The sequence below is a fragment of the Physeter macrocephalus genome, chromosome 8 (assembly GCF_002837175.3).
Source record: "Physeter macrocephalus isolate SW-GA chromosome 8, ASM283717v5, whole genome shotgun sequence".
NCBI lineage: Eukaryota > Metazoa > Chordata > Mammalia > Artiodactyla > Physeteridae > Physeter > Physeter macrocephalus.
Genome location: NC_041221.1, coordinates 151,469,214 through 151,494,525, shown reverse-complemented (window position 1 = coordinate 151,494,525; position 25,312 = coordinate 151,469,214). Strand labels below are relative to the sequence as shown.

The 25,312-nt window shown below is 44.4% G+C and overlaps 1 protein-coding gene across 5 annotated transcripts in view; it reads left to right on the top strand.

Moving 5' to 3' along the window:
• The first annotated feature begins 3,210 nt into the window (after positions 1-3,210).
• The window catches only part of ADAM19 (ADAM metallopeptidase domain 19), a 108,007-nt gene continuing 85,905 nt past the window's right edge, over positions 3,211-25,312 (top strand). For all 5 annotated transcript variants that reach the window (XM_055086872.1, XM_055086871.1, XM_024117217.3 and 2 more), the window contains exons 1-3: positions 3,211-3,412; positions 6,057-6,142; positions 10,553-10,623. In XM_055086872.1, coding sequence (XP_054942847.1) covers positions 3,346-3,412; positions 6,057-6,142; positions 10,553-10,623 — 224 coding nt within the window. In that variant the 5' untranslated portion in view covers positions 3,211-3,345. The remainder of the gene's footprint in view (positions 3,413-6,056; positions 6,143-10,552; positions 10,624-25,312) is intronic.

Genomic DNA, 25,312 nt, shown 5'->3' with positions numbered 1-25,312 from the left:
GATGCTGAGGGTGTGGCTGGACAATCACTAGATAACAAGATGACTCAAACCGTTAATCAGCCATCTCTGCAGCTGCCAGAAATAGAGATGGGATTATGCTAGCAGAGACACTGCCAGTTCACCAAGGAGAACAGAGATAAGAGAAAATAAAGGAAGGCTTTTGAACTGTGATTCTATAGGACAGGACAATAGAGCTATTTTGCTGTGAATGTGCTTTATCCTTTAAGAAAAGGGAAGAATGACCCTGAAGGTGATTCAGAGATCAGCAGGGCTGCCATTACCACTATATGCGTAGAGCATACAGGCCCAGAGGGCAAGGCTATTTCTTTCTCGGTTTCAGAGGGTAGGACCCCCTCTTGGTTTCAGGGAGCCAGGCTTCCCCTGCCCAGTGCCTCGGGAGCAGGACTGCAGCAAGAAGCCACAGGGTGGGGCTGCTGCCCAAAGCAGAGGGGGCAGTGCCACTGCCTAGGGCTGTGGGGATGACACTACTGCCCCAGTGGGCTGGGAAGGCAGAACATCCAACCAGAGGATTATTCTAGAGCTTGAAGATCTAATGGAATTTGGACTAGGTTTTGGACTTGCATGGGAAGTCACCCCTTTCTTCTTTCGGATTTCTCTCTTTTGGAATGAGAATATCCCCCTAAACCTGTATTTTGGAAGCATATAACTTCTCTGCTTTCACAGGTTCACAGATGGAGAGGAATTTTGTCTTAGAATGAATCATACATTGAATCTCACCCATATCTGATTTAGATGATATTTAGATGAGACTTTGGGCTTGGAATTGATGCTGGCATGGGTTAAGTCTTTGGGGGCTGTTGGGATGGGGTAATTGCACGTGTCAGCTAAAAACTGGCACTTGCCATTAGCCTCTACAAGAATGAAGTAAGTCACTAGCCACTGTAGTCGCTGACCTTCAACACCTGCTGAAAGGAGTTCAGGGTGGAGATCAGGAATGAGGCACTCCGTGCTCTGGGAAAAACTGGCAGTATAGGCCTTTAGATAGTTAGATATCTTCAGGAGAAGATTTTTTTTTTTTTTGTGGTACGTGGGCCTCTCACTGTTGTGGCCTCTCCCGTTGCGAAGCACAGGCTCCGTATGCGCAGGCTCAGCAGCCATGGCTTACGGGCCCAGCCGCTCCGCGGCATGTGGGATCCTCCCGGACCAGGGCACGAACCCGCGTCCTCTGCATCGGCAGGCGGACTCTCAACCACTGCGCCACCAGGGAAGGCCCAGGAGAAGATTTTATGAGCCCAAATTCTTGCATCTTCTCACGTCTAGAAAAGCACTAAAATCATTAACGGTGACATCTGCTCCTCGTGACTAGCAGCAAGCCTCTGCCAAAATGTGTGCTTGATGCATGTACCCCCTTCACTAAAGTCATATATAATTCTGACCTTCCCCCTTACTTCTTTGGAGCAGTTCCTCAGAACTACCTGAGATGCTGTCTCCCGGTCTATAGTCCTCATTTTGCCCAAAATAAACTTAACTCACAACTCTCACATTGTGCATTGTTTTCAGTTGACACATGTGAGAAGGACATGAATTTTGGGGACCACAGGATAGAATGTTATGGACTGAACTGTGTCCCCACATTCATATGTTGAACCCCTAACCCCCAGTGTGACTGTATTTGGAGATCGAGCCTATAAAGAGGTAATAAAAATTAAATGAGATCATAAGAGTGGGGCTCTGTCTGATGGAATTAGTGTCCTTAAGAAGAGGAAGACAGCAGAGCTTGCTTTCTTCACACAAGCAGAGAAGAGGCCATGTGAGGCCACAGCAAGAATGCCTTCTATAAGCCAGGAAGAGAGGCCTTGTATGAAACCAACCAAGCCAACACCTTAATCTCAGAACTGTGAAAAAATAACTTTCTGTTGTTTAAGCCATCCAGTCTGTGTTTTTTGTTATGACAGCTTGAACAGAATAATACAGCCTCTAAATACATCAATGGCAAGAACAGTGTCTTTTATGTATGCCCAGTGGTTTCAACAGACATACCTACTAATCTTCAGGAGTGCCTTTTCCTCCCCCAAACACAGCATCTTGTTTAACTGTACAAACCTGGGTTTGAAGAAGGAGACTCAGTGAAAGGAATAGATTATAAGAGGTCTGAGGCTTTAGAAACAGGCTTTGCCAAAACTTGCCAAGGGATCTTAGGCAAGGCAGTTTTCTCTGATTATCAGTTTACCCATCTGTAAAATAAGGTGTGCTGTAAGAGGCTCTGGAGTTATTCAGATGTGGACTTGAATCCAGACTCCGACTTTAGCTGTGTGACCTTGGGCAAATTACTTAGCCTCTCAGGTTTGGTTTTCTATCTCTAAACCAGGATTAGTACTTACCCCAGGGGATCATAGCGCTAATGAAAAGAGATAATGTTTTAGAGAGTCCCCGGCACATATTAAAGGACAATAAAAGGTAGTTCTTTTCCTAGATTAATTAATTAAATAAGTTGACATATGTAAAGTGCTGAAGACAGTGTCTGGCACTTAGGAAGCGCTCTATCACAGTCTTAGTTATTATTTTCTTCTTCTAGCAAACAGTAAACCCTCAGTAAGTGACAGTCATTATTTTCAAGTCTTATCTCCCTCCTTTCCCTCCAAAGCCCTAAATCCTAACCATCCCAAATTCCAGTTTTTCCCCAGTACAGCCCACGGACTTTCCCACCCTAGTCCGTTTGTCTAGGGTTTTCTGCCTGGCGCTCCATTTCGCCTCCTCCTGAGCTCAGACCTCTTCTCCTCCGGGAATCCTCTCTTCACCACCCCGCTCCTCCCAGTCAGAAGGAAAGTATCCCTGATTTGTGTCCTGCTAAGAAAACAATTCCATATAGCACGTAGTTCTCTGTGCCAGGTTAACTCTTTCAGAACCTGCGTCCAAGCGTGGCGGCCTCTAGAGGACGGTGCTGGGTGAGTAGCCTCTGAGTGTCACCCAAGGCGTCTAGCCCAGTGCGGGACAGAGGAAACGGGCCGCTGTACCCAGAGGGGTCCAGTTTAATTCCTGCAAACCCAAGTCCCCGACCCTCCTCAGGCCGCGCCCACCGTGAATCCCTACCCTTCCTCCGGCTCGGACTCGCCCTCCCCTGATCGCCAGCACCTGAGCACCGCCGAACACCGCCCCCTCCCCCGCCCTCACCTCGCCTGGCTCCCAGGGGTCGCGCTGGCTCCGCCCCCGGCCCCTCCCGCCCCTCCTCCGCGAAGCTGGGGGCGGAGCGTCCCGGCCAATGGCTGGGAGCAGGGCTGGGAGCTGCTGGGCGACCGTGGGTTCCAGAAGCGCCGCGGCCTGGTTAGGGTGCTGGCATGGCCGCGTGCTGGTGAACGCAGAGTGCGCGAGGGGCCAGCTGCCACCATGCCCCGGGGCGTGGGCGCTGCCCAGCTCTGCCTGCTGGCGCTCGCCCTGCCGGGATGGACCAGTAGTAAGTAGCGGGGCGGGGGACGGGGGGCTTTGGAGGTGGGTGGGTTGGGGGACCTGGGGAGCTGGGAGTCGCCCCCCGCAACTCCTCGGGGCAGCGCCCCCACCGCCCCCGAGGCCGGGAGCCCCGGCTTTGTTCCCACGTTGTGCGCCTTGGGAGGTGGTGGAGATGCGGGAGACCCGGAGCAGGCAGAAAACAGTCGGTCCCTCCCTGGCTTGCCTCCCTCTCTCTCCTTTTCCTCTGTTTTTCTGCTTTTGGCTTTTCTTTCCGCTGCTTTCCTAGTCTTTCCTCTTTTCTCCAGTCTTTGTGTGTGTGCCTATAAATATATTTTGATAAAATTGGAGCCATACCATAGGTACAGTTTTGTGTCTTGCATATGCCACTTCACATTATGAGCATTTGCCACATCGTTATGTTCTCCAAAAACATGGTTTCAATGACTATAAATTCCTTCAAGAAATCGCAGAAGTATAATTTTCAAAAAGTTAAAAACATGACTCTCATACAAATATAGGATGAAAGGTTGGCAAAGATTGATTTGATTCATTAATGAGGCAGTGAATAGAATGGTAAAGCTAGTTCAAAGCATTAGAGGAACAGGAGTGATGCAAGCATTGGAGAAAGAATGTTGAAATCCTGTGCTGGGACAGATACAAAAGTGGTCAATGCTCCATGGGGCCAAACAACCATAATTCTTAGTTTTCTTTCTACTATACTGAAGTCATTTGCATCTCTACCAGACTGAAAGCTACAGTTAACAGACAACTTCACAGAGTATAGCCTTTAATTAATAGGAAACAAAAAAGTCAAACAAAGGTACATTCCTCTAGATAATTCACTAATATGTGGGAAGGCCCGTTAAACAATGCTCCAAATGTGACATTGAAAGGACATCCTGCTTGCTCTTTTTGTCTTATTTCCAAGGTTTGAACAATTTTTCTTAAGATGTACTGTGTTCCTCTGTTATTGAGCCTTGCTTTCAATAATTTTTGCAATCATAAGGATCATTTCATTCCTTTGAATGTTCCATTGAATAGCATAATTCCTTTTTGTTGCAGAGAATCTAGATTTATCAGAACCACTAGATCAGGAACTATGCCTGATTCCCCAGTGAATATCAAACACCTAGCATACTATTTGGCATATAGTTAAGCGCTCAGAAAATATGTAATGAATAAATGAATGAATTGCTTCTCATTTTTACTAATATGATGAAACTAATGCTACTCTAATGAGGTTATTTTTTAGGATCTATTTTGATAGAGAATACATCATATCAGTAATCTCAAAGGAAAGTTAATCACTCATAATTGGGCCAGTCTAACAGAACAACTATGGCCATCTTCTGTGTCACTCATTGTATTCTATGTGATTGATGTGGTTGATTTAGAAAGAATAAATTTTGGAGTCCTCACTTCAACCCCAGGAGTCCTGTGGATTTGGCCTATTCTTACGGAGACTAATTTGCCTAGGTCTTGAGCAATTACCACTTTATTAAGATTGTCTGTGACGAATGTGTGAGGTCTGCCCTGCCTGGAACAAGTCTCCTCAAACAGATTTCAGTTCACCTTTCTTGCAAAATAGGAATCCTCCTACCTAGCTCCCAGGGTTGTCTTGAGTACAGAGAACTGGGTGGTAAGAATAATTTGGAAATTAGGAAGTGATATGAAAAAGCAAACTTGCCCTTAGGAAGCTCAGGTTAACGCGATGATGCTTTGTGGATTGGGAAGCACTTTCACAGTAACTCTCCCCAGTAATGCTGTGAGATGGGCAGGTGGGTATCATTGTCTTCATTTTACAGATGAGAAAACTGAAACTCTGGGAATAATACCCAGGGGCTTGCCCTCCAGATATACCCAGAATCCAAACACTTCATTCCTCTTTACTGATGTCATTCTAGTCTGAGCCACCAGCAACTCTCACTAGGGCTCCTGCAAGTCTCCAGCCTTGCCTTCTTGCTTCTACTTGCACTTCTGCCTCCCTCCCCCACCTCTACCCTCTCCATCTCCACCCAGCGGCAGGAAGATCTTTTAAAAACCAAATACAGATCATATTGCTCTGTGTCTAAACCCTCCAGTGCCTTCCAAGTCTATTTATAATAAAATCCAGACACTTTCCATGCCCTCTGTGATATCAGACCCATGGCTGTCTTGCTGACCATATCTACCAATTTCCCCTCTCATTTGCTACGTTCTAGCTACCTCTCACTTCTGCTTGTTCCTTAAACAGGCCAAGGCCATTTCTTCTCTTGCTGACCCTTCTCCCTGGGACACCCTTCCCGTAGATCTTTGCATCTTCTTTCTGGTCCCTCAGGTCTCAATTAAATGCCATCCTTGCTGATCATCCTCTCTAAAACAGGTACCTCCTCTTCAGGGTCTCTTTATTTCATGACCCTCTTGTACCATTGGAGAATATTTGTGTTGTCCGCTTCCCATCTCTAGAAGGTAAACTTTGTGAAGTATACACAGACCAACCACTATATTATCGGCACCTAGCAGGGTGCCTGACCCATAGTGAGTGCCAAGAGCCTGGAATCCAGCAGGTCTCCTAACAACCCAATATGGGTCTTTCCAGTTGGCAGTGCATGCCTGGCTTAGCTGGGGTGCAGAGGTCTGGGATTCCAATGGTGTGCTTCCTGTGTTGGCAGGAGGAAGTGGGGAAGGCAGCCCCCAGCCACAGCATGAACTAATAATACCTCAGTGGAAGACTGCAGAAAGCCCCTTGAGGGAAAAGGTAAGACAATCTCATTTTCACAGGCAGAAGCTGATAACTCCATTTTGTGAGGCTTGAGGTCACCTACTCAACTTTCCTGGAAGCCCAGTTATCACCACTAGTTCCGTTTCTGGCCCACTCTATCTGCTCTGTGTTCCAGTTTTGGAAATCCCAGATGGGACTTTCCTTCATTGTGTGACAACCTACTAGAAACACTTCTAAATGCAAGTAGTTGAGGAAGTGAAAATCCATGTTAATGCTGACATAAGCTAAGTGCAAATATGTGTCACAAAAATCACCGACTCTCAGCTGGGATTGATTAAATTTTGTCATTAGTTTTTGCTCTGCATAATATGTGTTTCACTTTATTTATTTATTTATTTATTTATTGGCCACACTGTGAGGCATGCAGGATCTTAGTTCCCCGACCAGGGATCGAACCTGTGCCCCCTGCATTGGGAGCATGGAGTCTTAACCACTGGACCTCCAGGGATGTCCCTGCTTCACTTTATTGATGAGATAATATACTTGGAGAGAAAAATGATAACCCAAACTATTTTTAAAATAAGAGGCAGGGTAGGTACCTTGTACTGAGGAATCTGTCTTCAAATCCAATAATCTTAAAATTCAGTAGGCTCCTTGGGCCATGACACCAGCAGAATGCACAGGCTTTATCAAGGGGATTGGGAATAAGACAGAAAACATTATCCTGTTCTTGCAGGAAGGATCTGTGCATCTAGGATAGTCTTTGGTTCTGGTTCTTATAGCTCAAGTGAGACAAGAAAGAACTAGAAAGGAAGATGTGATTGCTGCATGTCAGTAACCTTTCACTTTCTGAACTCAGTTTCCTCATTTATAAAATAGGGCTTAGAGGGGATAAGAAGGAAGAGAGCTGGAGAGGAGGGGTAGTTAATAAGAGCCCTTTGGGTTCAAATGGTCAGTGATTTATTGGGCAACATATAAGAGCCAGATTATGGTAGCAGAGAGAGGAGAGAGCTGTGTCCGGAAAGATTTCAGACTTGTGGTCCTTGAGTCTGGAAAGGTAAATGGAGAGTAGAAATTCCCAGAATCCATGAAGTTATGCCTAGAGTAATACAGACATGTCCAAAAATGCTCCAATTTGGATTTAATAAGGGAACTTACAGCAAAAATATTAGGACAAATGAAAGCAAATAATATTTTATCCTAAAGACAATAAATGCATGGAGTTCATTTCATCAAAAAGTAGGAGAGACTGAAAATAGCTTCAGGAAAAGTCTAGACAAATTAATGGGTGGCTGTCCTAGAGAAGGTTATTTTTAAAAATTAAGATCTTGGATATTCCAACCTATCCATTATTGTCCGAGGAATGGATCTGATACTTTTATAGACGCCTCTCTGTTCCCTCCAGATGTGGGATGCTGGGCATCCTCAGGAAGGGCCTGAGAAACAAAGTGGAGCTCAGATCCTGTCTTTGTTCGCAGCCATTGTCTGCCCAGAATCTGGGTCATTGTAGTTTGTAGGAATAGTTAACACCGTGCCTGGCACCATCAATATTTGTTGAAGAACAAATGAATGAATGTCAGAGAGGGAGAGGAGAGGTAGATCTCACTCAGGCATCTTATTCTCATTTTGTAATTGCTTCATTCATCAAACGTTAGTTGAACACTATATGCTAAATATTGTACTATGTCTTAAGGGGGGTACAGATATATAGGACAGATTTCCAATACCCTGTGGAGCTGAAGATCTATTTAATCTCGCTCAAAAGAGAAAGGCATTTTAACCCTGCCCTGGGGAAGTGTAAACAGTGGGTCAGCTCCTACACTTCCTAGGGGAGGTGATGTTGCCCCTTGCTAGCACAGAGTGGAGTTGCAAGACAAAAACTGAGTGAATCGGGACAGGGAAGCTACATAAATCCTTACAGTGCTATTTCATTGTTTTGCTTGAAATGTCCCCTGGAAACATCATATTTTAAATATCAGTATCTGAGCATCTTCCAGACTAGAGAAATATTTTTGGATTACCCACTTAAAAATAAATATTCATGCTCATGTTGCATATTGTGTCTATTTGGGGAGAAGTGACAGTGCTTTGATCTGTGTCAACTTTCCTTTTTTTGTGTGGACTCTTGGCCACCTACCTCTTGGATAAGGGATTGATACAGCTCTGTTGCTGTGTGCTTTTCCTCAAATGCCCACTTGGGACTGTGTCTCTGATGCTTAATGTGATTGGGCAGGGCCCTTGCTCCAGACCTCCCAGAGTGAAGTGGCAAAGGACCAGCGACCAGAAATAGGTATTGGTAGAGCTGAATCAGAAATAGGCATCAGAAACAGAGAAGTGAATTTCTTAGTGAAAGTTATTGGGTAAACATCCCCCTAGCTTCCTCTTCCCATGTTTTTGAAATGTCCCTTGTTAAGAGAAGTGAGTAGGATAAATTAGCAAAAAATAACAAAGGACAGAGTTGCATAAGCATCCTAGGTCACAATGTTCAGATCTCATCAGAGCCCTCAGTGGCACAAAAGTTTCAGGGATGCCCAGGACCCTAATGGGAAGTGGGGTTTGAAGCTGATAAGAAGAGAAACGTGCTTGGAAGAGGCAGGCCCCCAACCAGAGGTGGCAAAGCAGGTGACCCACTTTCTCATGCATGCCAAAACTAAGCTTTGAGGTCAACCTTAAAAGGGGTAGAAGCTTGGGCTTCCCTGGTGGGCAGTAGTTAAGAATCCATCTGCCAGTGCAGCGGACACGGGTTCGAGCCCTGGTCCGGGAAGATCCCACATGCCGCGGAGCAACTAAGCAACTAAGCCTGTGCGCCACAACTACCAAGTGTGCACTCTAGAGCCCGCGAGCCACAACTACTGAGCCCTCACGCCACAGCTACTGAAGCCCACGTGCCTAGAGCTCCACAACAAGGGAAGCCATCGCAATGAGAAGCTCGTGCACGGCAACGAAGATTAGCCCCCACGCACCGCAACTAGAGAAAGCCTGTGCGCAGCAAGGAAGACCCAACACAGTCCCCCCGCCCCCCAAAAAAATATATATAAAACCATTATAAAAACATGGAAAAATGCACAAAAGAAAATAAAATTAACTCATGTTCTCACTGCTGAGAAGTAACTATGGTAACCTTTTGGTTTATTTCTCTCTACTTTAGTCCCTTTACAAAAGTGTGAATGAATAAAACATACAGTGTTATGTTTTAAACCTTTGTGCTTAATCATTATCATGTGTACTTTCTTGATAATTTAAAAATTATTGAAAGTCATAATTTTTAGTGACTGTGTAATGTTTTGTCATGTGAATGGATTATCAATTATTTAACCATTCTCCTATTTTTGGACATTTAGGTTCTATTTCATTAGTCATTATTGTAAGTAATGAGCATCCTTGTGTATAAACCATTGCCTGTGTTTCCATTTGTTCCCTTCAGATAGAATCTTCTATTTCTGAGTTAGAGGGCCTAAACATTTTTAAACTCTTGGTCCATACTGACAGATTATTTTCCGGTGAGCCAGTATTGATTGAAATTCTCACTGGTAGGGTGTGAGAGTGCCCATTCTATAGTATACTCCACTGCATTGTGATTTATGGTTTTAGAAAAATCTTTGTTGCTTTGGTTTTTTAAAAGATATCTTAAAAAAATCTTTTTGGGTGAGGGAAAGTTACCAGTGATGCTGAACATGTTTTTTATGCTTATTGGCCGTTTGTATGATACTTTAAATGGTCTATTCTGGGTGTGTAGCTACTTTGGCCCTCAGCAAATTTTCTCCTATGTGTAAAGTGTATCTTTCAGACCTTTAAAACCTTAGTAGGAGGTTCTTCTAGTTGTCTCCTCTGAGATGATTGAGGGGTATCCAAACTGAGAGCCAATATAAAATAAAATACGAGCGCATGATGAAGAGGCTTTCCCTGGTATTTTAGATAACAGCCAACATGTAACGGGCTTCCTGTATGCCAAGCACTGTAATAAATTCTTTACATTTACCATGTCACTTAGTCTTTACAAGATCCCCATAAAGTTGACTCTTACTTCTCTATTTTATAAATGAGGAAACTGAGTTGTAGGGAGGTTCGGTAATGTGCCCAATTCACAACTATAGTGTCGGAGCCAGCACTTGAAGCCAGATCTAACTCCACTCAAAATTTGCCTTCCAAGATCGTGTTTTTCAGGGTTTGCCTTTACCAGGCCTGCATGCAGGCACTTACAACCACATTTCGTTGGGCTTGGAGTTTCTCTCCTTTGTCTTTGAGGAGAATGCAGATGGGGGAGGGGAATTGGGTCCTTCTGGGAGTGAAGATATTTCATGTTTGGGCTGGAAATGAGATTGAGCCTTTTTTGTGGATCCATTTCCTGTGGATCCAGGTCAGAGCCCTGTACTAGATCCTGCGCCCCTTCCTGGGAGCCTTGTTCCCTGCTTTTAGGAACTGACATTCTTTTGTTGTTGCTTTTAGCATCCACTCAAAGCTGAGCTCAGGGTGATGGCTGAGGGGCGAGAACTGATCCTGGACCTGGAGAAGAATGAGTAAGTGGACTTCTCCTTTGTCTAAAATGAAACAACCCAATTGCATGTCAGTGCCGGACGCAGGTGCCGCTGTTTTGGAAGGAAGCAGTTAGCGAAGTGGCCCAAGCTCTCAAGCTAGAGTTCCTTTGTGGGGAGCATCTTACAGAGCCAGCATTTCCACAGTCTCTTGACTTGCTGTGAAATTAGTGGACTGTTTAACGTCTTCCTTGAATTTCCTCAGGCTGTATTTCTGGGGCCTCTTAAGAGTTCACTGCACATGAGTGTGAGTGAGTGAGTGAGTGAGTGTGTGTGTGTGTGTGTGTGTGTGTGTGTGTGTGTGTGTGTGTGTGTGTGTGTGTATGACACGAAGGGAGGGATGGATGGGCTGGAGGACTTTGGCAGCTGTCTTACTAGCTCCAGCACAGCTGTGTGTGTGTGTGTGTGTGTGTGTGTGTGTGTGTGTGTGTGTGTGTGTGTGTGTGTGTGTGTATGACACGAAGGGAGGGATGGATGGGCTGGAGGACTTTGGCAGCTGTCTTACTAGCTCCAGCACAGCGCACAGCAGGAAGTGAAGGAGATGAGAGGAAAACAGCAGAAAGGAGAGAGGCAAGGTGGAGTGTTCTGGGATTTGCTGCTCACACCCTGGCTGCTCTATCTATTCTGGGTCAGCTACATCTGAGCTCCTGCCAATAAGGGCATGGTCAGCAGTCTCCTGGCTTCATCGGGCTGGTTCCTCCATCTTCCTAACCTCACACTCCTCTTGGGTGGCTGCCTGGCTCAGAAATATTTCCACATTGATTTGCCATCAAGTGCAGCTGTATCTTGATTCACGTTGTCGAGCAGGTGAATAGACATAAGGCACAGCTGTGTCTTTTGACCATTCTTTGGCCATTCCCAATCTGCTTTGGCCACTGGAGAGCTCTCCTTACTTGGCCGGGGTCCTCTGAGGGCTTCTGATATTTCCCCACCAACAATCCCACTTACATTCTGCCTCACAGACCTTGCAGATAAGGCTGCATGGCTCGCAGAGCTGCCTGTCTCCTCTTGGCAGCCTCCGGAGTCCCTTGGAAGCAGATGAGTAATCACATGCATCACTGCCAAGAAAGCGATGGATAGGGACCTTCCCATATCCAGGAGGATGGGAATGACGCTAAGCTTGGGTGGAAAGCAAGAATATAAATTATTCCAAATTTGGGCTTTTTGGACACTCGCAGAGGAGGATGAGTGGTGTCGGAAGTGCAGTAAAAGTATGACTTCAGCAGCCTGTGCAGTGATGGGCTTCATCCGAGTCTTTCCTCTGCCTCCAGAATGTGGTGGCCTTCGGGAAGCCAGAAAGATGGGCATCTCAATCATTTTTGCTACTTTCCTCCTACCTTACTCCTGGAGTAAAACCAGCCCAAGAATGTGTTCCTTTTGTCCCATTTCCCTGGAATAGACCCAGCTGACTGTGTCTGCAGAGGGCACAGGCCCAGAAATCTGCCTGGGATTCCTCCTTGCATTGTCTTCCTTTGGTCTTGCAGGAAAGGCCCCCAGAGGGTCTGTTCTTAGTCTCTCTCAGGGGCCTTCTTCAGTTTCTCATGGCCCTAACCCTCTAGCTCTAGTCTGTTGTTCCCTATTGCCACCTCCATCTAATCTGTCCTATTCTGCCTCCAACTGGGGCATTTGACCCCTCAGCTTCCTCTGGGCTGCCTAGGTGATGGGGTTAGTGTCATGGGCAAATCCTCTGGAGTTGGACTGGCCAAGCAGGGATCCCAGGACTCATCCTTCCTTCGTATTTTCGAGTCTTTGCAAGAGGTCATAGGAAGTTAGAGCCTGAAGATGCCATAGAAAACACTGAGTGCAGCAGTCTTATGCATGGAAGCAGAAACTTCAACTCAGGGAAGGATAGGCACTTGTCTAACGCCACACAGCAAGTAAATGAGAGAGGTGAAATGAGGATCATTTGTGTTCTTGGATCTGGAGTCACAGAAACCCAGTTTCAACTTACTAGCTGAGTAACCTGGGGCATATTGCTGTGTCTTTTAGAATCTCAGTATCCTCACTTATAAAATGAGACTAGTAACACCAGCCCTCATATGGGTGGTTGTGAGGGCTGAGTACAGTGATGCTTACAGAGTGCTTACAGAGAACACAATAAATAGTTTACTACTATTGTGATTTTTTACGGTGCCACACTGAGGTTCCAGGGGAGAGCCCGGAGATGTGGTTCTGTTGTCTGATGCCTGGAGCTCTTTTGTTTCCCAGTGATCAGCAGTGGCCTGGATGTGATTCCTGGCGTCCTTGAATTGGCAGCAGGCAGGAGACTTGACAAAAATGGAAGCAGCAGAGCCAAGCAATATGACCTCATCAGGTATCCCTGGGGATGGCTTCCTGCTATTTTCGTCTAAATTGGGCTTTTTGTTTTTGAACATGTGTTAGCAAGCGGAACTCCAACTGCACATGACTTCCTAGTGTGTTTACTTCCCAAAGCCCTCTCATTCATGGTGTGTGCAAGTCTGGATTCAAAACAGCTTGGGGGGTGGTGGTGCTGCTTTTCTGATTTTTCACATTTTATAAAAATTATAAAGTTTTTATAATCCCATGATATTTGAGGGGAAACTAGGCCCTGTGCTAAGTGATCCTCAGGCTCTGGTTCTTAACTTCCTCGGTTGATTGATTTATCTTTTCCATCTTGGATGCATCTGTAGCATTCCAGGCACCAGTGCAGGTACTGCAGATATAGTTGTGAATAAAACAGTTCTGCCTTCCTGGATCTTATATTTCAGTGGAGGGGAACAATAAATATACAAGTGAATGTGTAGTATGTCCAGTGACAACTGCTGTGGCAGAAACAAAAGGAACATAAGGGCTCTGAAGAGCAGGGGTTCAGGAGGGAGGTGCTGTTTGGGAATGGTGGCCAGAGCAGGCCTTGGTGGTGAATTGATATTTGAGTCCAGACCTGAAGGAGGTGAGGAAGTGAGCCACGTGGACAGCAGGGAGATGACAATTCCAAGGAGCAGGAACAGCCAAGTTCAAAGGTCCTAATAGGTTATGAGGATTTGCATTCCCTCCCCCTGCCCCCACCTACGTCTCCTCATATATTGGATTCTCAGGCCTCCCAGGAGCTGTGGACAAGGTCTTCTGGGACTCTGAGGGGAGGGAGAGGACATTTCTAATTTCTTTTTCATCATCCTGAGGTGTCTGGCCTTCTCTCGTCTGATCAAAGCCCATGTGCTAATGCATGGCCCAAAATAGCAGTGAGCAGGCCTTTAATGGAATCCACACATGGAGAGATAGCCAGGAATAGTGAGGATGGAGGAACATGGGGGTTAGGCCAGGAGAGAGGGGCACAGCAAATGGGCCTTCAGCTCGGGCAGCAGACACCCCGAGGTGCCTTAGTTCCATAGCACAGCAGCTGGCAGCCTTTTTCTGCTGTGAAGCAACTCGGGATAAACGGATGACATTCCCCTGGGGGACACGCACTCTTTTCTGTATTGAGTGCGGGTGGAATAGAGTGACATCGTAGGGCTAACCTCAATGTGGCTTTCATGTTGGAGGGTCCTGGTTCAGATCCTGACTCGCCACTTACTAACCGTATGTCCTCTTCAAGCCTCAGTTTCCCTATCTGGGGTATAATAAGAGTCCCACACCATAGAGCCGCTGGGAGGATGAAATGAGATGGTGCCTGTCAAGGGGTCAGCATAGTGCCTGGCTTGTACTCCATACCCAGTAAATGGCAGCCACTATTTTTTTCTAGCTTGTGCTTTTTTTAATTGCAAAAGCAGTACATGCTCATTGTAAAACATGTAGCAATACCAAAATATAATGAGTGAAAGAATGAAAGTCTCCCACCCACAAGGAGAGTCCACTGTGAACAGTTGGTGAGCCCACCATATACCTTTTCTCTGCCTGTGAGAGCACGCACGTAGATACTCATCGGCACAACCACACAGAAGCACACCAGGCTGCTATTTTCGTGCTGAGGGAGGAGCAGAAATGAGATTATACTCTCCATATTGCTCCACTCTTGTTTTTGTAGACTCACCTGTATGTGATGAGGGTAGTACTCTGCTCTGATATGTTCCCTAGTTTTACATTTACTCACACCTACCCATCATTTGCCACTGTTGGTGCCTAGCTGTTGTTAGGAGAACCTGACTTGTGATTAGGGCTGTGTGGTACAGTGGAGAGAGTACTGAGCTCAGAGACAGACAATGTGGAATTGGTCAACAAGCCAGTTGGCCCTCCTGGGCCTCAACTTTCTCATCTGTCGAATGAGGGTTTTGTCCCAGTTGGGTTCTAAGAGCCTTTCCTGTGCTACCTATTGAAAGGATACCACGTAAGTGGAAAATGGAAAAGAGGTCCCTGCCTCAGGGCATTTACTCTCCAGTTCTGTAGACATTCCTGGAAATAGGGGGCAGTGGGGTAAAGGCAAATACCCCCAAAACCACAGACCTTGAAGTTGAGGATGAACTGCTAGCTCAGGACCCACCGTTCAGTCAACATAAGCACGAGAAGGGAAATTACAGGGAAGAAATTATAGGCTGCTATTTCCACAACCCACAATTTTGAGGTATAAATCCATAATTTTTTTTTCTCCACGTAATTTCCCCCAGGCTCTGAGGACTGCCTCATGAATCCAGAAACCATATTGGACAACAGTTTTTTTTTTCTGAAATCAAATGGAATCTTCCTTAGCTGTAGGCATCTGGGGAGATGGTCGCCTCCAGGGAGTTGTAGGCCCTGGCTCTCTCCCTTCTCCACTTTCTCCCAAGAGGAGGGCACACTGAACTGTTGAACCTGCTTGCAGGATGCTCACTGGCTGAATTACTACATTGCAAGGTCACCTTCAAAAGCAAATGAGCAGCTCAACCAGTGGGCGCTGTGCCCAGAGGATCTTTGGCCATCTGTATACTTCTCTCTGCTAGTCTCTGAAGCAAATTCTGCAACTCTCATCTCTTCCGTAGACTTCCTTCCTTGAGTCCACATGATGCTAGATTTAGGTTTTGGCTTGGGAAAAGGAGCGATGTCCTTTGGTCTCACCCCATTCATTGTGCTCCAGCTCAGCGAAAGAGAAATCCTGTTTGTATAAGGCTAGCTAATAAGAATGGATATTTGTTTCCTTTTGTGTGCGTATCTACCTCCAGACCTCATGGGGAATAGTAATGGTCAAGGCAGAATTCAGGCATTTGGAGATTTACTGATTATTGTACCTACCACTACTTCCGACTTTCATTTCACTTCATATCTCTAACTTCATATCAGTCCCTCAGAGATATCTTAGGGATGGAGGCTGCTTTTGTTGTCTTGGAAATCAAGCAACACAATTAACAAAATTAATTGTCCTGGAAAATTAACATTCACTGCTAATGGAGTGATCTAACTCCTGGGCTTTTTCCCCTTCCTCCCTATTTGAGTTGTATAATACTGGAGGACCCAGGAAGGGGAGAAATAGACAGAAGAGGAGTTTTTTCAGCAATAGACGGGGTAGGTTAGTTAGCACCGCTTGCTGCTGCACCTCTCTTCCAAGGAGGCCTGGTGGAAAGGCCTGGTGGAAATGCGTAGCTGATCTGGAGCAAAACTCTGCATATCATCCAGGCTGTGGAGTTCTCCCCGGCTTCCTCCTGGGTGAGGAATAGACTTTAACGTCTTATCTAGGATAAAGGACAGCTCTCTGAGACCCTCTCTTGTCAGGAGCTTCATTTGTTGTTGGCAGAATTCAATTTCCTGGATCAAAGAGAAGCTTAAGAAAGGCTTAGACATATCCCAGCGCTCTTAGTGAACCATGCTTCACTGAAATGCATTTAAATGAGTCACAGACATATGGATTACATTTCACTTAAAATACACATGGCTTAAGAAATTAGAGGATATCGTTCTTTAACCAAGTATTTGGCAGACCTAAAGTATTCAGAATGTTTTTTCCAAACTCGGCACACAGCTGGGCTCCCCATTCCCCGCAGCTGATGTTGTATAACCCGAGGAGACCGGTGCCGAGGAAACGGTTGGATGGATGGGTGGGGACTTGAGAATTTGAAGAGACCTCTCTGTGAGTGTCTGAAATTTTCTTCAAACATTTTTTTGAAGTATTAGGAACTGGAATTAACCCTGCTGCGTTGACTCTGAGGCAGCGAATGCCTAAGTGGATTTAAATTCTAAATGCTGGGCTAGGCACCTTGCCCCAGAGAGACCTCAGGGTCCTGTTTGAAATGCAGTTTCCAACTGTAGCTTTGTAGATGGAGATTGGTTTCGGTTATAATTCCCATATTGTCCAGAACCCCTGGAGTTGCAGACCAAATGGATTGCCAGCCAGTCTGATATGATTTTGTACAAGCCAAACTCTTAACCGCACCCCTGCATAAGCAGGGTCTCCAGTATTTCTAAATCATTGGAAACACGATATTGCTTTCTTAGGGTAGACTGTGTAAACTCAGTCTCAGTAACTAGAAGTGGTGATCTGAAGGGATGCAGCTGTACAGTAACCGGAAGAGAGTATGAAGTAGCATCCACAATTGAAATAACCTAGATGTGTTGACTCTTAAGGCTGTGAGCACATAAGCCCAAAATGCCTAATCCATAGGGTAGAACATGCTTGGGCTTTGGTGCCAGAGAGACCCAGATTCAGTTCCAGGCACTGACACTTTCTGGTTAGGTGGCTTTCGGCAAGTCACTTGCCTTCTGAATGTTGTTTATTCATTTGTGTTCACGATAACGCTCACTCTTTAGTGAGCATTTGCTGAGAGCCAGTCACTGTGCAGAGGCACGTCACATGCCATCTTATTTAATCCGCATGGCAACTCTTTTTAGAAGATATTGTTCTTCATATTTTGTAAATGGGGAGACTCAAGTGTGAGGAATTTTGAGTAATTTACTCAATGTCAGGCAGATCCAGGAGTCACACTCAGGTCTGTCTGTTCCTTACTATACTCTATGTCCTGCATAGAAAATAGAAAATAACTTCATTGCAGGATGAGGTAGGCTGAAAAATGTTCCCCACCCTCTCAGAGACCCACATTCTAATTCCTGGAACCTGAGACTATGCTGTCTTATGTGGCAAAAAAGAATCTTTGTAAGTGTGACTACATTAAGGATTTTGAGAAGGGGAGATAATTCTGGATTTTCTGGGTGGGCTGTAAATTCCATCACAAGTATATCTGTAAGAGGAAGGCAGAGAGAGATTTGCTCACAGACAGAAGAGGAGAAGGCAGTGTGACCACAGAGATGGGAGTGATGTAGCCACAAGCTGAGGAATACAGGCAGCCTCTGGAAGCTGGGAGAGGCCAGGAATGGAATCTCTCAGACTGAGTGCAGCCTTGCTCACACCTTGACTTTGCTCTCTTGACCTCCAGAACCATGGAAGAATAGCTTTCTGTTGTTTTGAGCCACCTAGTTTGTGGTAATTTGTTACATACCCATCAGGCACAGGAAACAAATCCACCAGGTTTGTGAGCCTTAGCAATAATGCATTTTTTAAAAAGTATTTATTTATTTACTTATTTGGTTGGTCTGGGTCTTAGTTGCGGCAGGTGAGCGTCTTAGTTGTGGCATGTGAACTCTTAGTTGTGGCATGCATGTGGGATCTAGTTCCCTGACCAGGCATCGAACCTAGGCCCCCTGCACTGGGAGCGTGGAGTCTTAACCACTGCACCACCAGGGAAGTCCCAGCGATAATGTATTACGCTGTGCGTAGTATCGCTCTTGGCACATAAATAAGCTGGTTTTCAATACATGCTAAGTTTCATTAACGCAGAGTCAAGAACGGATGTTTTCTAAAGTGTCTTGGTGATGCAAAGCATTGCATGTGGCCCCTGTGACTGTCTTCAAGTAAGAGTGGCAAGAGAAAAACATATTGAGACATAGCATGTGTGGTTACCGTTTATCAGCATTTCCTCATGTCATGTTGTCTGATGCACCGTCTGCCTTCAGGCAGCTTCTGGCTGAGGAATGATGGTCAGATAGGAATAATGGTATCAACCGTAGTAATAGCTACAACATAGGAGATGCCTATGTAGCAGGCTCTGTTGTGCAATCTCTAATTGAATCATCACAGCAACCCTGTGAGGTGTAGGTACCTGTGTTAGTCCTGTTTGGCAGATGGGGACCCTGAGGCATGGAGCAGTGTGACTTGTTCAAGGACATCTGGGTGGGAAGGGCACTCCAAGCGCGGGGTCTTAGCTGTGGCCTCATACTTCCTCTTGGATGCCCTGTCCTTACTTGGTATGCTCTTCTTCGATGAACACTGGTGTTACTTCTCTGTTATTCTGCCCTCCTTCTTCCCTTTCCTCCTGCCTTCCCTAGGCCTAGGTTAGAATTTGGATTTCAGTGGACTGTAGTGCTGCAATCCAGGCACATAGGAGTCAGGCTGGCTCCTTTCACCTACTGGGGGTGTAAGCTTTGGCAAGTTGCTTACCTATGCAAGTCTCAGTTTCCTCATCCACATCATGGGGCTAATAATAGTGGCCACCTCATCAGGTGTCATGTGATATTCAATAACACAGTTCTCTTAAAGGACTTGCACTGTGCCTGGTGCACTGTGAGAGCCCAATAAATAGTTGCTATTATTTGTATTTTGCAGGATGGGAAAAACATTTAAGAATGAAGTAAGAGGGAATTCCCCTGAGCTGGTTTCCAAATGTAATTAGGAAGATGACCTTAAAACCCATTGCCCCTGGGAGGAAACTCACTTCTGCTCCCCTGCCGTGCCCAGTTTGACCTAACTGTATCTCGAGAATACAGCTGTGCAGGGTTCTCCAGTCGGCCAAACTGTACCTCTTGTCTCTGCCTGCAGAATCAGTGCCCGGGCACTCCCTTGGCAAGGTTCTGAGCTGTCTGATAAGGAGGTCGGGATTTGTTCACCAGTTCCGGCTCTATCTCCTTCCAGGGACCCGCAGCCAGGGCTGCCTGTGTAGCCAGGAAGGATGTCCATGGTTTTCTTTTGTCTCAAGCTTATTTCTCCTGGCGGCCCTTCAGCAGGAGCACAGGGTAAAATGAATGGGAGGAAGCTGTCAGCTGCCCTGTTGGCCTTAGATGGACCCTTGTCAGAGCGAAGGGAAGCTGTGTACTTGGAGGAAGTCGGGAGTTGATTCTTGAGTTTGAGGAACCCTTGACCATCAGGCTGTTTACCTTAAGATAACAACGATAGCTGGCATCCAGTGAGTGAACATCTACCCTGAACATACTGTTTCATATGGATGTTTTTTTTTAACCCTGTACAAATTTCCATGTAAGTTTATCCAAATGGGGTTATACTATATCCTAAGTTTTATTACCTATTTTTATTTTCTTTTGGAAATATAACATGGGCAGTCATCAATTATTTTTAAAAATTTGCAGAGGAACTTTTTGGAGTGTTTGAAACTTTGATAATAAAATTCTAGCAAAAAATTACATAAGTAATAGAGTTTTAAAATAAATGAGATCATACTTTATCTACCATTCTATAATTTGCTTTTTTATTATTTCTCTTCAGTATCTTTCCACATTAGCATATTTATAGACCTATTTCATTCTTCTGAATGACGACATAGGATTCCACTGAATGGATGAACCAGAATTTAAAAATTTGCCTATTAATAGACAGTTTTCCAATTTCTTGCTATTACAAATAATGCTACAGTAATAGGTTTATACATAATCTTTGAGTACATTTGCAAGTATTTCTGTAGGATTAATACCTAGCAATAGAGTTGCAAGGTCATATAGCATATATGTCTAAAATGTTTTAAATTTTGACAAATCGTACCTCCCATTCCACAGATTCCTTCCCAAAGGCTGTACCATTTTACGTTCATACAGCACAGTATGGGAGTATATTGTGGATACATTTCCATGTAAATTTTTGAGATCATATGGCTATATGATAGTACATTGTATGCATATGCCATAATTAACTTTTAGAATTTCGCATAATGAAAAATTATCAAATGCACATAGAAGTAGAGAGAATGATATAATGAATCCCTTATACCCATCACTCAGATTCAGTAATAATCAAGATGCCATGATCAATTTAATCACCCCATATTGATGGGCATTCAAACTATTTCTTTTCTTTTCTTTTTTTTTTTTTTTCATTTTTACAAATAGTGCTGGAGTGGACACCTTCATGTTCTTTGAGGGGTACTTCTAGAGAATCACCTCCTAGATGTGAATCACACTCTCACCAATGGGTTGGTTACTGAGCTTGGGCAGAATCTTTAAACCCAACTCTCCCGCTTTTTTTTTTAAACAGCTTTATTGAAATGTAACTTACATACCATATAGTTGATCCATTTATATAAGTATGCCATTCAATGTTTTTTAGTATATTTACAGAGTTATGCAACCATCATCATATTCTAATTTTTGAACATTTTCATCACCCCAAAAAGAAGCCATTAGCAGTGTTACGGGTTCAATATGTCCCCCCCAAATTGATATGTCAAAGTCCTAACCCTTTGTATTGATACCTCAGAGTGTCCTTATTTGGAGATAGTCATTGTGGATGTAGTTAGTTGGGATGAGGTCATCCTGGAGTAGGATTGCACCTAATCCAATATGACTGGTGTCCTTATAAATAGGGGAAATTTGGACACAGACACGCACAGAGGGAGAATGCCATGTGAAGATTAGAGTTATGTGGCCACAAGCCAAGGAAATGCCAGAAGCTAGGAGAGAGGCCTGGAACAGATTCTTCCCTAGTACCTTCAAAGGGAGCATGGCCCCGCCAACACCTTAATCTTAGGCTTAACTTTTAGAACTGTGAGACAATAAATTCCTGTTTTTTTAAACCTCTCAGTTTGTGGCACTTTGTTAAGGCAGCCTTAGCAAACTAATATGACCGGTTACCCCCAACGTTCCCCCATCACCATCAGCTCTAGGCAACCACTAATCTGCTATCTGTCACTATAGATTTGCTTATTCTGGGTATTTCATATAAATAGGATTATACAATATTGGTTTTTTGTGACTGGTTTCTTTCACTGCATAATGTTTTTGAGTTTTATCCAAGTTGTATAGCATGCATCTGTACCTCATTACTTTTTATTGCTTTATAGTATTCCACTGTATAGATGTACCACATTGTGTTTATCCGTTCATCAGTTGATGGATCTCCTGCCTTATAAACCAGAGCTAACTTGACTCCACTCTACAAGTTTGATTTCAGCAGATTTTTTAAAAAATTGAAGTATAGTTGATTTACAGTGTTGTATTAATTACTGCTGTACAGCAAAGTGATTCAGTTATACATATATGCATTCTTTTTTTAATATTCCTTCCCATTATGGTTTATTATAGGATATTGAATATAGTTCTCTGTGCCATATAGTAGGACCTTGTTGTTTATCTATTCTATATATAAAAGTTTACATCTGCTAACCCCAACCTCCCACTCCATCCCTCCCCCAACCCCCCTCCCCTTGGCAGCCACTTTTTTTTGTTATTAACATTGACTGACATATATGGTTCTTTTTAAATTTTTTTTTAATTTTTCATTTTTTTTTTTTTACGGTAGGCCCTTGTTGGCTATCTATTTTAAATATAGCAGTGTGTACCACGTCTTCTTTATCCATTCATCTATCAGTGGACATTTAAGTTGTTTCCATGTCTTGGCTATTGTGAATAGCACTACTATGAACATAAGGATGCATGTATCTTTCTGAATTATAGCTTTGTCTGGATATATGCCCAGGAGTGGGATTGCTGGATCATAGGATAATTCTATTTTTAGTTTTCTGAAGAACCTCCATACTGTTTTCCACAGTGGCTACACCAACTTATATTCCTACCAACAGTATAGGAGGGTTCCCTTTTTTCCACATTCTCTCCAGCATTTGTTATTTGTAGACTTTTTAATGATGGCCATTCTGACTGGTGTGAGGTGATACCTCCTTGTAGTTTTGATTTGCATTTCTCTGATAATTAGTGGTGTTGAGCATCTTTTCATGTGCCTGTTGGCCATCTGTATGTCTTCTTAGGAGAAATGTCTGTTTAGGTCTTCTGCGCATTTTTGGATAGGGTTGTTTGTTTTTTGTTGTTGTTGCGTTGTATGAGCTGTTTGTATATTTTGGAAATTAAGCCCTTGTCAGTTGCATCATTTGCAAATATATTCTCCCATTTTGAAGGTTGTCTTTTCATTTTGTTTATGGTTTCCTTTGCTGTGCAAAAGCTTGTAAGTTTGATTAGGTCCCATTTGTTTATTTTTGCTTTTAATTTCTATTGCCTTGGGAGACTGACCTAAGAAAACATTGGTACAATTTATGTCAGAGAATGTTTTGCCTATGTTCTCTTGTAGGAGTTTATGGTGTCAGGTCTTATGTTTAAGTCTTTAAGCCATTTTGAGTTTATTTTTGTATATGGTGAGAGGCTATGTTATAACTTCGTTGGTTTACATGTGGCTGTCCAAGTTTCCCAACACCACTTGCTGAAGAGACCGTCTTTTTCCCATTGTATATTCTTGCCTCCTTTGTCAAAGATTAATTAACCGTAGGTGTGTGGGTTTATTTCTGGGCTCTCTATTCTGTTCCATTGATCCATATGTCTGTTTTGTGCCAACACCATGCTATTTTGATTACTGTAGCTTTGTAGTATTGATTTCAGCAAATATTGATTGAGCACCTGTGTATAAAGTCCTATGCTTGGTGCTGTAGGGAGCAGGTGCAAAGACCATATCCTTGTCCTCTGGCCGTTTACTGTCTGTGGGAGAGAAAACGCTCAAGCAGCATAATCCGAGGTTGGTTACAAATTTACTTAATACCACCGTTAAAAGTAAAGTGCTGAGGGGGTGATAAGGAAGGGGGAATTTCTCACTGGGGGTTAGAGAAAACTTCCCTCAGGAGGGTACCTTGGAGCTCTGTCTTGTGGGAGCAAGGAGGGGAGGCTTCGGATGAGGGAGGGAAGAGAGATGAGTGGAAGAATGAGAAAGGAATTCAGACTGAGAAATTAATATATAAATATTTGGTCTGGATCGAGGGGAACCAAAACTGGAGTGCTAATAAGCTCTTAGGAATTCAGTATTCCAGCTAGCCAAATCATTATAATTCAGAAGAGTGGTATGTGGCAGTGGGAAAGGGGTTTCTCTCCCTTCCACAGCTGGGCTACCTGAGGATTTGAGTGGCTTAGAGTTCAAGTTTTTTTGTTCTCTTATTTTTGACTTTGAGTTGGGCTTTCTCTTGCCTCTGGTAAAACCATATTGTCAGAGAGGTAGATGGGGTATTTTTAGGAAAGAGGCTTGAGGTGCAATTTAAAGCTGAGATGTGTTTTCTGTGCCTCGGATGAGAAGAAGTTCTTCCCCAACCCCTCACCATAGAAGGGAAATTTGGGCTGAGCCCAGTGGGTGGAGGTGTACCTGGCAGATGGAGCCATGGACTGCAAGGGGCTGAGCCCAAGGCAAATATGGCTTTTTCGTAACTTGGGGAGTTGGGGGAGTCTCCTGAGAAGCAGGGTCTGGTGGGCGGGATGGATCTACATTTGGATTTGGGAGATGTGCTGAAAGTCCCACCTTCCAGACCTGTTTTCATCTTCAAGGATGTGCCTAGGCTCTTCATCCAGACTCCCTGGAAGCTGGATTTCTACTCTCCAACCTTTGTGCTTAGGACATGGAGCATGATTATCCCCAGGGAAAAGTCTATGGGAGGAAGCCAGTTCTGAGGCTTCTGGACTGGTTCTGTCCTGAGAATGAAGCCACATTTACATTTTGCCCAGGAGATATTCTGATTTTAAGAATGTAACCTTTACTCTTTCTCTATTTAGAACTCAGTGACATACACAGACCTTTGGCTGATTCCTTGGATGCTAAATGAATAGGCTTTTGGGCACCCTGGAGCAAGTTGCAGGCCTTGCTCAAACTCAACTGGGAGTAGGTATTGGGTCAGAGAATCCGTGGTTTTTCTGACAAGAGTCTCCAGTGTATTGAGTCTCCAGGGCTTGAGCTCTGGGTTACTCATTGGGAATTCTTAACTTCCCTTCTCTCTTACCTTCTGTTCCTTCATTTAACAAATATTGTGCGTGCCAGCTTGGTGGCTAGCATTGGGCTAGGTCCTGGGTATTCCTGGAAGAGTAACGGCAAGCAAACACAGTTTGCCATCATGGGGCTTAGAGCTTAGTGGAGGAGAGAGATAATCCAACTATTACTGAGCAGTGTGGGACAGGCTATGTTGGGGGAAGTAGAGGGTACCGTGGGAGCACAGGGAAGGGGAACCTACCCTGCATCGAGTGCCTGCGAAAGCTTCTAGGAGGAAGCGAAGTAAAAGGAAGAAGTAGGGTGGTGGTAGAGTTGTGGCTTATACAAGGCGGATGGGTTCCACGCAGGGCAAGTAGCAGGAACAAAGGCTCTAAGGCCTTTGTTGATGATGAAAAGATGTTTTTGTGGTTAGAGCATAGAGCAAGAGGGAGGAAGGAAACGGTGAGAGAAGAGGTTGTCCAGGTAGGCAGGGGCGAGTCCTTGAAGGGCCTTGTAGGCTTCTTGAAAGGATTGGGTGTGTATCTTGAGGGCAATGGGGAGCCGATGAAGAATATTTTAAAAGTCAGATAGTGACAGCATCCAAAGTGCATGTGAGAAAAATTACTTAGACTACAGTGTGGAGGATGGATTGGAAAGGGCAAGACTGGAGATAGTAATAAGACCCATTCTAAAGCTTTATTTTAATCTGAGGGGGAAATTATGGTGATCTAATATAGGGAAGTGGTTGCAGATATGGAGAGAAGGGGACAGATTCCAGAGATACTTACAGGGTGGAATCGTGGAGACTTG